The 17,131-nt window shown below is 36.2% G+C and overlaps 1 protein-coding gene across 1 annotated transcript in view; it reads right to left on the bottom strand.

Moving 5' to 3' along the window:
- LOC136037527 (zinc finger protein 423 homolog) overlaps positions 1-17,131 on the bottom strand; it is a 151,611-nt gene that overhangs the window by 24,223 nt on the left and 110,257 nt on the right. Inside the window, exon 3 of the mRNA XM_065720249.1 lies at positions 394-599. Coding sequence (XP_065576321.1) covers positions 394-599 — 206 coding nt within the window. The remainder of the gene's footprint in view (positions 1-393; positions 600-17,131) is intronic.

Below are 17,131 nucleotides of genomic sequence, written 5' to 3'. Positions count from 1 at the left end.
AAAGCTTCACTCTTAATCATCGTCTCAAGAACTTCCGATTTCCTTTAAATCCTTCTTAATGACCCCCCTCCCCCCATTCGCAGACAAGATTTGGAGGGTTTTAAAATAATGCTCAGATTTTGACTTATTTCGGCCTATTTTAAACGGTTGAAACCTAATCAAATAGTTCGTGTTAACGAACTGTAGTAAGGAGCGCTAAAGTTTTTTTTTACTGTTTTAAAAAGTAGAGTTGAGAGAACGAGTCAAACTTTGGCATAAAGACCGGGGCGTTGAGGAAGGAACCTCCCCTTTCATATTACGGAGTAATTTCTGTTCGGTTTGAGTTTTAATGTTGCTCCTTACTTTTAGTTAAAAAACTTGTTTTTTTTTTATTTAATAATAAAAAAAAAATACCTGTTCATGCTTTTTTAACAAAGACTGCCGGGCAAAATTCTTATCACAGAATGGGCACGAATATGGAGCCACCTGCATATCCTCTCCATTGTTCAATTCTATCCCAATACTAGAAGGGGGTGGCAACGAAGTGGCAATTTGAAGGTTTGGTCCCGAAGCTGGAATCGAAGTATTCCACCCCGAGGAGATGTCAGTTAGCAGCATACCTGAAACATGGTAACTAACGATAGGAAGGTAAAATATTGCTAACCTGGAACTCATAGGATTTAAAGCAATAGAGCACCAATCATTACAAAGCAATGCTTAATTCGAGCCTCCTTAATATTTTTCTGGAAGATTAGTTCATAACATAAGAATTACAAAAGACAAGAAAAAAGTGAAGCGAAGGAAGCCCAAGAAGCGATGAGTCCCACTTCAAGGACAACTCACTTAACACCATGCCCTTAAGAATGATAACTTTGGTGCGAGGCTCAAGTATTGGCAACTCAAAGTACCTGGGTGTTGCTGTATAGACCATATTTTCCAGGCCATATTTCCAAAAAGTGCTATGGCCAACCCAACTCACTGGTAGGTCTAGTAGCAAGATAGGAAAAGTTATATGGATAGGGCATGTAAATATTAATTTTGCTAATGTACACATTTTGAAAGGCGTCAATTGAGGAGGGGGTATTTTCCTCTGAAGATTCTCGCCTCAAATACAAAAAAATAGTTTTTTGGCGGGATATCACCATTGAAAAAGCCTTTTGCCGTATTTTTGCTCAAGTAATTAAATAACAAAAATTGACCCCCCGCCCTGAACACTTTTGTGAATTGACGGCACTGCACAAGGTGAAAGAGTACTCGGACAGCCATTAAGAGACGGATTTAATAAAATTTCGGCACAAAACACCAAGTTATCACCAATTTTACTCGGTTGGTTAATATTGCCTCCACTCTACCTATCTTCTTCTTGATTTTACCCAATTCATCACAATGTCTATTGAGATCTTGATATCAATCAGTAAAGTGACTAGCCAGAGGAAGAATATATTGGACCTCTCCAGTTGGATATGGCTAGAGATGGCTACGAAAGCTGCTATTTACTACATTGTGCATGCAGGATTTATGTCAGCCGACCACGAATGACAAATGGTCAGCAAGAAGATGAGGTTCCCACACATGTTAAGAGGCATAAAATCCAAAAATAATTATAAACAAAAAAATATACCGAAACTAAAGTCAAAGTCATTTTTCAAACAAATTAGTTGGTAGACAATCTAATTTAACTGATAGTTAGTTTCAACCTGAGAAACGTAATGTAAACGATAGAACAGTTAACAGACGTACTATAAATCATTGTCTTTAAAAGCAATTTAGAAATGGTATTAATTTCATAGATATTTCATGGTTGTACTTTGTGATGACTAATTGTACCCGATAGTTAGAGGTGCTTTCAAGTGTCGTGGTCATTAAAAAATGAAAGAAGAAAGACAGAAAAAAAACAACGGTATATCCTATTAAAGTGAAAGAGCTAAGTTGGTTGAATCACGAAACAGCAGGGTGAATGATCTTAGCTAAGGGTGCTTGTAGAGATTTTTTTTACAAGGGATGGGGCATACCTTGGGGATTTCTTAGAGGAAAGGGAGCTAAGGGTTGAATTTTTCCCCCAAAAGACTACATTATGTATTCCCAATGTTACATGATTTTGACATTTTTGTAAATTTTCTTCCTCTAAAGGGAAGAAGAAGGGATTAAAGCCCCTTTACCCTTCCATGCTAGCCTTTGATCTAGGCAAACTGTTCTACACAGTTTTTTGGCCCATATAACACCAATTCATTTCTAAACACTGATTGTATAATATCCTTAATTTTGAAATCCTTTCTACCTGGAGGCACATAAATGATCACGGTGTAAATCAGTGTTGTCATATGTCCAGTTTAAGATTACGCCACCATAAAAATGAAAATGCGCTTAAAGTTCCAATTTTCTAGTGTAAATGCACCGAATTCACGATCCTCCCAAGCATTACACCAATTTGGATAATTCAATGTGCCATCACCTCAAAAAAGTGCCCAAATGGGGCAAATGCGCTCTGTCTGGCAATTCTGCTTTAAACCGTCTTAAATCACCCTTCCCGCTCAAAAAGAAATTCACACCACTATAAAACTGACAATAAGTGAATTAGGCAGCGGTGTAGGGTGGGAACTTTGCCTAAGCTGTGAAAAATTTGACACATGTGCATACTTTTCCGTCAAAATGACCATTTAGAGACCTTCCCAATTTTTAACCAAGGCCTATTAAGTAATGATAATAACTTATTTATAACAACATCATAGAATAATATGTAACACCCATAGAGTAATTAAAAAGGAAAAAACCACTAACAAACGCTAACAGGTATCCCCTCCCCCCAAAAAACAACAACTGTAGCTTGTGTAAAAGAAACTGTGTGAAAGAAACCTATGAAGCTCAATTCGCTTCGCCCATAGACAACATCAAGCACGCACGCAAATCTGGGACCCTCTCTCTCCCATCTCATGATTTTGCGAAGCTCTCCCAAATTTACTTTTACATGTGCATAATTCCATGGAGCTGTCCACTTCAAAAAGCCGTTGAAGCCACGTGACACATGTTCTGTGTAGCAAACATTTACCATACTTTGCGCAGAGGTGTGGTGTGGGTGAAACGTGCCTCACATGGCGGAACAAGTGTCAGTAGGTGTAAACCAGGGGACAAGGTAAACAACCCCTCGTACTCACCAGTAGGCATATTTGCTGTTCTGAAAAAAAAAATCCCGTTCTGTTTGAGGGAATCCGTGCTTAGCTGAATGAGCGCAATTCCTTTGACATTTTTTTTTACCTCTCCTTAAATTTTAAAGGATTTTACACCGAATCCCTTTTATGATATAGTCAATTTTAACTAATTAGTTTGGTGGAAGCATTTGCAATACGGGAGAAAATGGCCCCCAAAAAAGATCTTGCCACTTGGAATGTATCTCCGACTAAGACATACTGCTTTTTCATATCGAAGCCCTGTTTATTATGTCGAAACGTCCCATGGTCTGTCGGCAAAACATTGAAGGCATCTTTATTGTGAAATGAGCATATGCATTGAGATAAAAAGAGTATAAATATGACATGTTCAACGTGTGTTCCACTTTTTCTGAGTTTCTGGGAGGTTTTTGATTTTTTTCTGAAAAAAAGGTTTCTCCGTGATCTCCCAGAATATTGAAGTTTATAAATACATGAAGATTGACACGAAAAACAACCATCATTTTCATTAACATCAATTACGGGGAGATTCCGAATAATTCGGTTTTTAAAATTTTTGGATAGCGAAGCGATTTTTACCCAAAACATTGTTATGCCAAATAAATGTTTATTTCGCAAACCGTTGTGTCCATATATCGGTGAATCTTTAGAATTTTGCAGATCATCATTTTCAACCTAAGAGTCCCATAAACAAGAGGTCACAGCCGGTCAGTAAAATTAAAAACTTTTGCACGATAGATTCTGGTATTTACTGATTTGCAGAGCTCAGTCAATAGTACTTTTAATGAGAAATACAAAACCATAAATTTTTCAAGAAAAGTCAAATCCTTATTATTTATACATACAAGAGGGAGTGAGCAAATCCATTTTATGCTAAACTTTTAGGGGGAGGGGGCCAGCAATAAAAGATGGAAAAATAATGTCATATCTTCCCCAACTCATTGTGGAATTCGACAAGTAATTCAACTTCCAGGCTATCGATAGCGTGTCATTCCTATTGCAGTTCAGGGGCGTATTTTCCTATGGGGCAGGGGGAGGCCCCCCCCGCAGCTTAAATTTTGCGTGTTAAAAATATTGTCAAAACTAAGATACGCCTACACAATTCAAGCATCTACGGAAACAGATCAGTTCTCTTCAGCATACCTTTGTCTTTACGGTACTATATGGTTTATTTTTCATTTTTCATTGTCATTTTCCCTGTCATTGTCTTGGGAAAATCGGCTCCATCTCCTCTCTCAGGGTTTTGACTACATTACACCACTGATACAGTTCGTAACATAATGCAAACGATTGATGATATGAGCTAACACTATAATATACCAGTAAACTCAACAGTTTGGAAGAGGGAGATGGCCAGAAACCCCTCTGCGCTCGTGCCTGAGCTAGAACAAATTATTCTAACTGGAATTAGTGTAACTTTATTTCGCATCCATTGATTTAATTAATTTTTAAGGTCTTCCACCAAGGCCGTATCCAGGAGGGTGGTTATGGGGTCTGAACCTGTCGCCGAAATATTTGCCCGACTTTTAAAAATATAACGAAAATGCATATAAGCAAATTTTAGCCTCGTTTTTAATATTTTTTTTTATTGTACCCCCCAGCCTTGAACAAAAATCCTAGATGCACCCTTGCCTCCCAAACTTCATATCCTCGATTAAGTTATAGGATTATGTATATGCATCGACTATATAGGCCATACCTCCATCCAATTTTGATAGAAATCCATACAGACTTAAGTTTATTGCGTTTCCAAAAATCAAGGGCTGGCCTTGGGCCCTGAAATTCAATTTTTTCTTGAGCTTCTGGACTCTTTTATTCAAGCATTACATCAACAATGGAAACCTTGAATGTTCAAAAATAAAGTATCAATTATGACAGGGGACTTCAATACTGCCTCCCCATAAGAGGTGGAGGAGAAATATACTGTCTAAGTCAATGTCACTAGAGAGACTTTCCCTAAAGATAAGCGTCTTTCATAACTAGGTATTAATACACATCCGTAGATATTTCGCAAAATATGAAGACAGACGCGCAAAGAGGGGAAAGGGACCTTCGCCCTCCTAGAGTACTGTATAATCATATGTTTCCACATAGATTTCATATTGTTCTTACAGTTCACATTTTTTTTTTACAATTTCCTCCCTCGAATCAATTTCTTGATACAAAATTGGGGCTAGACACCTCAACAACCTGCACAAATGCAAGATTAATAATTCATTATAAGCCTATGATGTAAACATAAAATAATTTCCTTGGTTAAATCCCCCTCACCCAAAATATTTATTTCCGGTTTCTCCAAAACAGAAATTCAGCCACGGCTTTGTCATTATGTACTGATCAAAGGTTCTTCCCTAAAGATCAACATACCTTAGATTAAATCATTCAAAAATATAACTCCTACTTTGCAACATTTACAATCAATCCTTAGAGATAAACTAAACTCTAGGGAGCCTAAATTAATTGGTATAGAGATTGGTATACCCGGACTAACCCACGCATGCCCCGCCCTGAAACTCTGTTGTTGGTCGATGGCTGATCATAGCTGGGTGGCCCAGGATCTACCCAAACAGGTGGTATCTATCCAAGCAAGAAAAATCTTAATGATTAAGACTACATAAGGAAAGATGAATATATCTGATGAAAATGAAGCAGATTGATTGAATCGTTGAATTTGCTACCGCACACTCTCGTGTGTTTTTGGGTCGTAAAAAGATAATGGTTTTTGTCGTTCAAGTGTAGTATCCAATCAGCAAATTGAAGTCAGTTTATCTATTCCTAGTTTTAGAATATTCATTACCAAACATAAATATTGAAAAACACTAAATTAATAATAAAAATGTATTTGTACAAAAGCCAGCGAGGGTTGTGACAAAACAGACATAAAAAATCTGATGTAAAACAAACGTACAAAAAAACCACTACGGTTCAGTCCTAATCTCAGAAATTTCTCAGAAGCTTGCAAATTACCCTATAATAATTATTCCTCATTATCCTTGTTTAATTTTTCTTATCAATAAGACATTCTCCAAAAGTTCCTTTTGTAAGTGAGGCAAATAAAGGAGACACAAACGCATCCTCTGTTCTCCTCCCCAGAAAATTCCCCCCCCCCACAATTCCAGGCAAAATCCTTCCAGTCGGATCACATAACCAGCTGATAATGAAATGATGATCCAAGTCGTTATCATTTAACTTCAATAAGAGCAACTCAACATAAATTTTTAAACACGTTCACTTGGTTTACTTAAACTATGCCATCCCAAATGGAAAAAATTTATGTCCCAAATCAGCTAACTGAGCTTTTACTTAGTTTAGCTACATTTTTTTTTTTAGTATAGCTAGCCAACTTCAATTTTTACCAGCCCAATCTAGCACCACACTCTCATATGGTATTCAGCTGGCATGTGAGAAAGTCAGGGTCTGGCTTACTCTCCGAGTAAATCCCCGGAATATCCCTCCTCCCGGCGGAAAATTTGGTCGTGCGAAAATTTCCCCGTTTCAAAATACCCACTCGCGGAAATTCCGCCAGGGAAATTTCCCCCAGTAAAAAAATTCCCCTAAGAAAATCAAGCCCACATGTAAAATTGAGCATCCACAAAGAAAGTATGAACTAATGAAAGAAAAAGAAAGAAAGACAAATCATGAAGAAAGAAGGGAATTTTGGAATAATCTACCTATATTCTAAATATAGGCAGAATATATGGTGTAGAATATCCTACAGTATTTATTTTTTCATTTTATTTCTTTTTTAATGATTCTGGGGTTGATAAATCCTAGCAGGGCGAGATAAAGGTTAACACTGGGGCTGTAGAAATTTTTTTAAAATTAATACTTGAAAAGCATAAAATAAGGAATCTAATGATACTACTTTTATGTTATTAGCATGTTTCCTTTAGGTGTAGCTAATCACGGTCAATTTATCAACTAGGGTTGAGTTAGATGGGATTAACTTAAATGGGGGTTGAGTTGCACTGGGGGTGAGCTCGATTTTGGTTGAGTTAAAGAAATAGCAAAATAAATATTAGATAAAAAACTATAAAAGAAAAGCCGACAAAAACATAATCTTGGGACCTGTTGTTTCAGATTTATTTTTCTTTAACTGGTAGAAGACTTGACCTTTGCATCAAACACATACTCTGTGGAGAGAAGCAGGATTCCCCCACAAGCACTAGCCCTGCGTTTATCCTTGCTCGCCATATTTACTGTTGCTCAGGGACACACCCAGGGCAGAAAGCCAAAAAATTCGAGCCGAGGGGGCTTCAATACGAAGCTGTTGTATTTCTTTTTTAGGTTGTTTTCAGGTTTCCCCAAAAAAATTAGCCCCGCGTTTATCCTTGCTCACAATGTTATATGTTGCTTAGGGACACACACAGGGTAGAAAACAGAAAAATTCGGGCCGAGGGGCTTCAATACCAAGCTGTTGTATATCTTTTTAAGTTGTTTTCATGATTCCCCCACAAGCATTAACTCTGCGTTTATCCTTGCTCGCCATGTTTGATGCCACTCAAGGGCACAAACAGGGCAGAAAGCAGAAAAATTCGAGCCGGGGGGTTTCGATACCAAGTTGTTGTATATCTTTTTTAAGTTGTTTTCATGATTAATCCACAAGCATTAGCCCTGTGTTTATCCTTGCTCACCATGTTTGATGCTACTCAAGGACGCACACAGGGCAGAAAGCAGAAAAATTCGAGCCAAGGGGTTTCGATACCAAGCTGTTGTATATCTTTTTTAAGTTGTTTTAATGGTTCCCCCACAAGCATTAGCCCTGCGTTTATCCTTGCTTGCCATGTTTAATGTTTCTCAGGGACACACAGAGGGTAGAAAGCAGAAAAATACAAGCTGAGGGGGCTTCGATACCAAGCTGTTGTATTTCTTTTTAAAGTTGTTTTTAGGGTACCCACACAAGCATTAGCCCTGCGTTTATCCTTGCTCGCCATGTTTACTGTTGCTCAGGAACACAAACAGGGTAAAAAACTGAAAAATCCGAGGGGCTTCGATTGCAAAAAAACTTCTTTATCTTATTTCAAACAGTTCGTGGTAACGAACTGTAGTAAGGAGCGACCCGGCTCAATAGTAAACGAAACTCTAAAAATCGGAATTTTGATGCTAAAAGATACATCAAAAGAATTGGATTTTAATGCTGATTTTAAATATATAAGTTTCATCAAATTTAGTCTTTGTCATCAAAAGTTACGAGCCTGAGAAAATTTACCTTATTTTGGAAAATAGGGGGAAACACCCCCTAAAAGTCATAGAATCCTAACGTAAATCACACCATCGCATTCAGCGTATCAGAGAGCCCTTGATCAAAATTTCCAAGCTCCTATCTACAAAAATGTGGAATTTCATATTTTTTGCCAGAAGACAGATCACGGGTGCGTGTTATATTTGTTTTTTTTCCCCAGGGGTCATCGTATTGACCAATTGGTCCTAGAATGTTGCAAGAGGGCACATTCTAATGGAAATAAAAGTTCTAGTGCCCTTTTTAAGTGACAAAAAATTGGAGGGCACCTAGGCCCCCTCCCACGCTCATTTTTTCCCAAAGTCAACGGATCAAAATTTTGAGATAGCCATTTTGTTCTGCATAGTCGAAAACCATAATACCTATGTCTTTAGGGATGACCTACTCCCCCACAGTCCCTGTGGGAGAGGCTGCAAGTTACAAACTTTGACCAGTGTTTACATACAGTAGCCTAATGGTTATTGGGAAGTGTACAGACGTTTCAGGGGGATTCTTTTGGTTTGGGGGGTTGGATTGAGGGAAGGAAGCTATGTGGGAGGATCTTTCCTTGGAGAAATATGTCATGGGGGAAGAGAAACTCAATGAAAAGGGCACAGGATTTTCTAGTATTACTATAAAAAAAACAATGAAAAAATAATCATGAAAAAGTTTCTTCAATTGAAAGTAAGGAATAGCATTAAAACTTAAAACGAACAGAGATTATTAAGCATATGAGGGGTTCTAAAAATACTTTAGCATAAAGAGCGAGGTATTTAGGAATATATAAATACATTGCACTTCATCCTAAAGTATTTTTAGTAATTTCAGCTACTTATTCTACGACCTTTCTGATTCAGGGGTCATTCTTAAAGAATTGGGGCAAAACTTAAGATTTAGCATAAAGAGCGAGGTATTAACGAGGGGACAAACCCCCTTATATACATAATAAGAATAAAAGAATATAAAAGTTTGTTACGTAAGTTAATTCTTAAGTTACGTATATTTTTTACTAATAAAAACGTTCGTTAAAAATTAAAAGTTCTAGTTGCCTTTTTAAGTAACCGAAAAATTGGTGAGCAGCTACGCCTCCTTCTACACCCCTTATTTCTTAAAATCGTCTGATCAAAATTAAGAGAAAGCCATTTAGCCAAAAAAGAATTAGCATGCACATTTCATTTTAATAATTTATGTGCGGAGAGCCAAAATCAAACATGCATTAATTCAAAAACGTTCAGAAATTAAATAAAAAAAACTAGTTTTTTTAACTGAAAGTAAGGAGCGACATTAAAATTTAAAACGAACAGAAATTACTCCGTATACGAAATGAGTTTTCCCCTCCGCAATCCCTCGCTCTTTACGCTAAAGTTTGACTCTTTGCCACAATTCTAATTTTTAAAACAATTAAAAACTTTAGCGTAAAGAGCGAGGCGTTGAGGAAGGGAAAACCCATTTCATATACAGAGTAATTTCTGTTCGTTTTAAGTTTTAATGTCACTCCTTACATTCAGTTAAAAAAACTTTTTTTTTAAAGTTAATCTCCTCAGAAAATGACTGAAGACTTTTTAGTTTTTGGCAATGTTATGTTTATCATCAAATCATACATTTATCAGATTGTACGATTTATGGTGTTAAGCAAAAACACTCCTGCTGTAATTGGGGTGCAAGAGAGACGACTTCCCAGTTCACGTATTAAGTATTTTTGTTTGTTTTGAGTTTGAGTTGAATATTAGTTTTATTTTTGGTACATCTTAAGTTCATTATTGGTTTTGTTTTTTATTCAATCTAATATATGTTTCTTTTGACTTTTAGTTCATTGTTCATTATAATTTCTAGTAACTTTTTTTTGTTCTGCTCAAGCCATGGCTTCGGTCTTTACTTTTGTTAAAAAAAAAAAAAAACTTGCTCTTTTATTTAATTTGAGGATAAGTCAGTTGATTTCTTTGTAAGGGGAGAGGAATACGCAAAGAACATATTTCTTGCAAGGGAATACATTCTTGAAGTCCTTTACTGGCTGAAATTCCAAATATTTGGAATAGGTTCTTCAAATGTGATAATAAAACGGACATATGTTACATTTTTCGGATATTTTCTTTTTTTAATAAACAGCGAAGATAAAACTGAAAATACATAGAAATTATCCCATGGGACTGTCGCCTCTCTGCCACCCACCCCTTCTGATCTTTGCACAACCCCTTGAGCATTTTATTGATATTGATCATTCTCTCAATAAAACGTCATGTCAAGAGCAGGGGATATATATTTGTTAGTTTTAACAAACTGAGTTACCTCATGCGTAACTCCATACTCGAAAACCAAAAAGACACGAATAAAACTAAGAATTTTTCTTTGGTTTGACATCTATACAAGCAATGGCTACTTAAAGCATTTTCCTCTGGACTCTTTTCCTGATTTCTCCCTACTCCCTATTCTTCGTGATTCCCTTCCACCCACACAAATTAATAAAATAAGAACTAAAGAAGAAATATTTTGTTCCCAAATTAAGTAACAAAAGAAACCACGTGTGGCACTATGTAGCAACAACCCGAAAATATACTCATTATTCACTGTCATCACTGCGACATTATTTGACACTGCCACTGTTGCCACTCGATTCTCTGCTAGGTGTAGATACTAGGTTAGCTTTGGTCATACTTGATTTCAGCTGTGAAAAACGTATGAAATCGGTTTTTAGCCAATAGACACTAGGTCGTATCTTAGAAAATATTCCAGATGGAAAAATTGTGATCACGCCATTGGATTCACCGTGTTGACATTAGGGGAGACCCATCTAGCTTAAAAATTACATTTTTGCTCAGATGCTAGGTTTGGCAGAGGACATTCAAATAGCTGTCGTAAGACCTGAAACTGATTTTTAGTTTTTCTGTTTTTATGAAGACTTGGGCTTTGTAACATACTGGCTTGATTGAAAAGCTCTACTGAAGTTTGCAGCCCCTTAAACCTATCAAAATGAAAAGTGGACGCAAAACTCAATCAGTATTGGGTGTAGATAGATTCCAAGCTAATAAGGCGATGGAAAAATTAAGCCGTCAGTCGGCTGCATTAAACTGGCAACGCCCCAGGCCCACCACAAGATCGGCAAATACATATTGTTATGCATGTCAGACTAGTAATATTATCAGGGTTGCCAGTATCAATGATTTATAGTTTTTTTAAGTGACTTTTTTTGGCATGAACAGATTTGTAAAACAGGAAGCAAAGTACAGCATAATAATACCATTGAGTTTTTCAAAGTTTCAATTTTTAAAAACAACTATTAATTATAAGGTATAAAAATAGCTGATGATACATGAAAAATAGAAAAAATATTTTGCACAAAAATGGCTGAAAAATTGGCTCCTAAAGACAGTGCTTTAGTTTCTTTCTTTTTTTTTAAATGTGGCACTGTAATATATTAATTTCAAATGTAGGTAAGATTGTATGATGATGCAGAAAATAAAAACTAAGTATATCTCTGCACCAACAACAGTCCTTCTAAAAATTAATGGTATTATTAGTATATTTTAGTAGTTATTATTAAATTATTCGTAAATTTATAAATTATTTGTAAATTAGTAAGTAATAATTAGTAAATGTTCGTAAATTACGGAAAAGGTTGCTTAAAATTGCTAGATGTTTGGTAGATTCAAAGAAGATTTCAGTATAAAAAAAGCAAATAAAAAAGTAAATGACACCCAAGCCATTTGGTGGGCTTACAGGGGGAAAGGGGTAGCACCAGAGCCATTCTTAGAGTCGGTGGTGTCCGGGTAAAATTTAATTGCAGCACCTCCCTCCCGACTCAAATATAAGCAAAAAAGCCGAGTCAAAGTGAAAATCTTGATCAAAGTCGGCAACCGCTCCAGCCACGGCACCCAGGGCAGCTGCGCTGCTTTCTTTCCCCTCTTTGAACAGTCCAGATTACACTGCTCTTATTTATGAGCCTTGACCAGGTTTGTGATACTAATTTTCTGCTGTTTTTCTGCTGAGGCAATATGACAAATGAATAAACACTTTTCAAAATCCGAAAAATTTTGAGAAAAACTCAAATCGCTCCGGCCCTTAGATGGTTTAGGGACTAAGGTTTTTTTTTCTTAACGTGCAAGGCTTCAATATTGTTCTATAATTTGCTTTGAAAACGTTCCCTTTGGAAAATGTTTTTTTTTTTAAAGATTAACCTTCACAATGTCATCAAACTATCACCAAAATTCAGCGTTTTAGAGTCTGGGTTTCTGATGTCAAGATCAACTCTTTACTTATTTTTCAATACCCTAAACAGTTTGATTAAGTATTCAGCAGCCTTACGACCCTGATAATAATTCAGTTGCAAATATAGAGCCCGAATACCAATTTTGATACGAGTCAATTTCCTTTTATCAATCATCGTAATAAAAAATGACCCTGATTATAATAAACTACTTTAATAAAATGAGCGAAGAAACATAATTAAGTTGTCTCAATAAGGTATCAGCTAAAGATAGAAATAGGTGTACTGAGAAATTCGTCTTTCATTAAATATATAATGTAAAAGCAGGATTTCTTATCGCCCTTTAAGCGAGAATTTAAAGTTTATAAGTTGGAGGATTTTATTTAATCTGGTGTCTTTAATTTGGTACATTTTAACCGGGCAAACTAAACAGAAAATTTATAAAAAACTATTTGACAAATTGAGATAAATTTTAGATTTCGGCTGAGGAAGTGGACTAAATACCCCCAAATTGCTTGTGTTTAATATTTAACAGGAAATAATTTTCAAATAGTAAGATATTATTTCTTTCTGTGCTGGAAATGAACTTTTAAAGTCTATAAGTTACATGGTCTTGCTAATTTACAATTTTTAATTCAGAACGTTTTACCAGGTACTTACGTAGTGTTTTCGTCTATTGAGGGGGGACTAAAAAATACGATACTGGGCAAATTAACAGAAATGTAATAAATTATTTCATAAATTGGAAAAATTTTCTGGATCCTACGAGGGGCACGGGCTCAAATCCTACTACTTACGCGTATGCCACCTTTAATAGGAAACAATTTGTGAATGAGAGAAGGAAGGGGTGTTTTTACTTGCACACACAGCACGTGTGTGCACAGCACTTGCAGCACATGTGTTGTGCGATGTGTATGCTATATGCGTTGGAATCTTCCAAAATAACGTTTTAACTTATTTTTCTTAAAAAACAGAGATTAGATACTTTTTTTTAAGTTAAGTGATAAATATGATGAAAAATATGGTTGATTTTGCTGTTGGTCGGAATATTTGAGAATATTACTTGGGGAAATGAGATATAGGGTTTAACTGCAGTTGCTGGAGGTTACAAAAGGAACGTTGTAGTCAAGAAACTTGTTAATTTATTAACAACGTTTACAGGTTAGACATTCATAGCAATAATGGGTGCCCAAAACGGATAAGGCTCTCCCGCTCTCCATTCTGTGTGATAAAGAATTACCCGATATTAACAGATTATCATTTCGATTGACGAAAAGTCAAATTTAGTATTGTCAAAAAATGCATTTTATTTAAAGAAAAAAGGACATTTAAAACGAATAAAAGGACAGCTATAATATTATAGTTTGATAAATGTACCCCATTGAAGTTTAGTGCGAATAAATTTATTCATGTCAAAAGCAAAAAAGTGCCAACTGAAGCATTAATGGTGTACTTTTGGTATCCATAGCCAAAGTTTCAGATGCCACCAGTGGGTTTTAGGTGCCACTCAGTATTCAGTAATATCCCAACATTTACCATTGAAAAATTTAAATTTGTATTGGCTTTCAAGCACGTCATTTGGGGGGGGGGTTCTCAATTGCTCAATCTTCGATTTTTTACCATCTCGACACTTTGAAATATACCTTTTTTATTTTTGCTATTGAAAATAGTTCCCCCTCCAAAAAATGAAAAACACACTGCCACCCCCAAACATTTTTCTTAATTAAAAATTCTAAGGCTGATTTCCATTGTGTGGTTGTTAGAGTAGGGCATGCGAAGGAAATGGTAATAAATATATTTTTTATTCTTTTTTCAAAATAGAATACAAATTTGTATTTTTTTTGCTCGAGGATCTAGAATACAAGAGAAAACGAGGGACATAAAATGAATTTTGCTGTACAAAATATAGATATAAAATTGACCTAAGTTATTAATGCATAAATGAAAACAGTCAGTAGTAGATGAAGAAGAGTTAAAAAGATAAAGTTATGTAATGCCCATGTTGAACCAACTGACGGAGAAACTAGTGACTCAGATGCATTTTAATAACAGTTACAGGAGCAAATAGACAGTTCCCCAGGTAGAAATATGGTGTTTTTACTACGAGATTTTAACACCCAGCTCGGTAAAAATAGGTATGTTACAGTAAATCGAATACTGGCAGGGTCAATACAAGATACTAGGGTATATAGGAGTGCTATTATTAATGTTAAAAGTAAAGATCACCATCTATTAGTTTCTAGGGTTAATTTAAAACTGAAATTTCGGAAGGGTAACTACCTCCTGGGAATTTATGATGTTAGTACACTCCAGGATGAGAATTTGAGAAAAACTTCCCAGGAACATTTGAATACTAAATTCGATAGTTTAAAATTTGACAATGTGGAAGATGGTTGGAATAATTTTAGAAAACAATTTGTGAAGTTGCTGATAGTGTCTTAGGGAAAAAAGTTAAGACTATAGCTAAGAATATTAGTGAAAAAGCTTTATGTTTAATAGAGAGGAGAGGGGGTTTATGCAATAACTTTCTGAGTGATAGATCATATGGAAACAAAAGGACTGTAACGAAAGTGGAGAAAGCTTTAAAATATGAACTAAGGAGATGTGAAGTATTAAAAGTGAAGACGGTGGCAGCAGTGAAGATGTTAACTGTAGAATAGCCAAGGTTCAGGGTATTTTTTTGACAGTTATTTGGAAGAATAAGAAAATAAGTCTGCAAACCTAGATTAGAATATTGGAAGGTACAGTGATGACAGTGGTCAAATATGGCTCTGAAGCATGGGCGCTCCGAAAAGCGGATGAAGATTCACTATACATTTTCCAGAGAAATTGCCTACGGATTGTTCTGGGTACCCGGCTGACTGACCGTATTTCAAACAGTAGGCTGTATGAAAAATGTGGTTCAATTCCGCTTTCTAGGGCTATAATGAAAGAAAGGTTGATATGTCTATGGTATGTTCTGCGGATGAAGGGTGACAGATTGTCGAAGGTTGCCATTTTCGGCCACCCGTCTAAGGCTAAACAGAAAGCAGGCCGTCCTCGTCTGGGGTGGGAAGATGTCATAAAGAAAGATTTAAAGGAAATGCTTTTTGAGAAGGTGAAAAGAGGGAGGCTTTGTATAGATTGGGATGGAGGAAGAACGGGCATAGCTGTGTTGACCTTAGGCAGCTTGGTGCTGCGGTGAGTTGTTAGTAGTAGTAGTAAAGCCCAATCTACAATAATTTATCTTTTCGAAGGCTCGAACCTAAGCTACCACAGTCATAGGCGAATACTGTTACAGCTGCGCTATCAAGACTTGTATAATAAGGTTTTTTGTAGGTTTTGTTGTGCCTAATCACTGTTTATGTTGTTTTACTTATGCAAGGGGGAGTATAAAAGAGGAGGGAATTTTGTTGTTGTAGTACTGCACTATCATTAGAAGTGCTTGTACTGACAAAATTTGGAAGTAGTTGAATATTCAGAAATAGTAAAAAAAATCGTCTCACAAATTTAACTAATTTTTGTGACAAACAAATAGATAAAATATTAACAAAAAGGTACAAAAGTCGTTTATTTTAAAAAAGAACTGGTGAGTAAAAAGGTTGAGTCTAGGTGTTTACCCCCTACTCCGGAAAATACCCCATCCGGAAAATACCTCCGTGAAAAATCACCCCCCCCCCAAAAAAAAACCTGGAAAATACCCGAAGTAGGAAATCCCCCACCAAACACCCCCCCCCCCTTCATGTAAAAAGCCTTACCAGAAATATCCCCCGAGGAAAATTCCCCTTGGAAATGTGTATAAACGAATTTTTGATACATTTTTTATTTGGTCTATGTAACTCCTCCCCCTTGGACATACTTTCTGGATACGCCCTTGATCACTGCTCAAATGAATTCATTGTGTCATTCTTTTTTATCTTTGTTTATCATTGTACATTAATAATTCAAAAAACGTTGAAGTTTTTGGTAATTCACAGAAAATCTGTGAAAACACTATTTTGGCTAGTCATTTTTATGGATACTGTTTTTCTTCTATAGAGGGTACGGGCTCACCATTTTAAACTAGTTGTGTCCTTATAGGCTAATTATAAACATTCATGGGTTTTTAGACCATATCAAAGACCTTTTCAATGGGGGGGAGAGGTCTTAAAAAATATTTGAGGGACGGCTCGGGTCCCTCCTTCATAAATGAGTGCCTGTGATAGTATTAACCTTAATTCGTTGTGTGTGAATTCTATGAATTTTGTAAGCCTTTATGAGCGATCACCATTGGAAAATTGACTATTTTTCTCCACTTTGTCTCTGTCCACCCAAACGTCCCTTTTCTCTGGGGTGCCACCAGGAGCAACCCACCTTGTAAATAATTCATCAAAGCTTGCACAGGCAACGTAAAATGAAGATGTCATTTCCGTCCTTCAACCCAGAGCCCATTTGCCGCCTAGTCATATCCCCCAGGGGGTATGGGTATTGTTGAAGAAATAAGATTTAGCCATCAAATCTTGTCGGCTTAAAATCCTCTAATAAAGTACAATTCATTTATTGCTGACCAGGCGCGTTTAGAAGCTATAAAGAGAACCGCTGAGCAATTGT

This window comes from Artemia franciscana, chromosome 17 (assembly GCF_032884065.1).
Source record: "Artemia franciscana chromosome 17, ASM3288406v1, whole genome shotgun sequence".
Taxonomy (NCBI): Eukaryota; Metazoa; Arthropoda; class Branchiopoda; order Anostraca; family Artemiidae; genus Artemia; species Artemia franciscana.
This window is presented reverse-complemented; position numbering and strand designations above follow the sequence as displayed.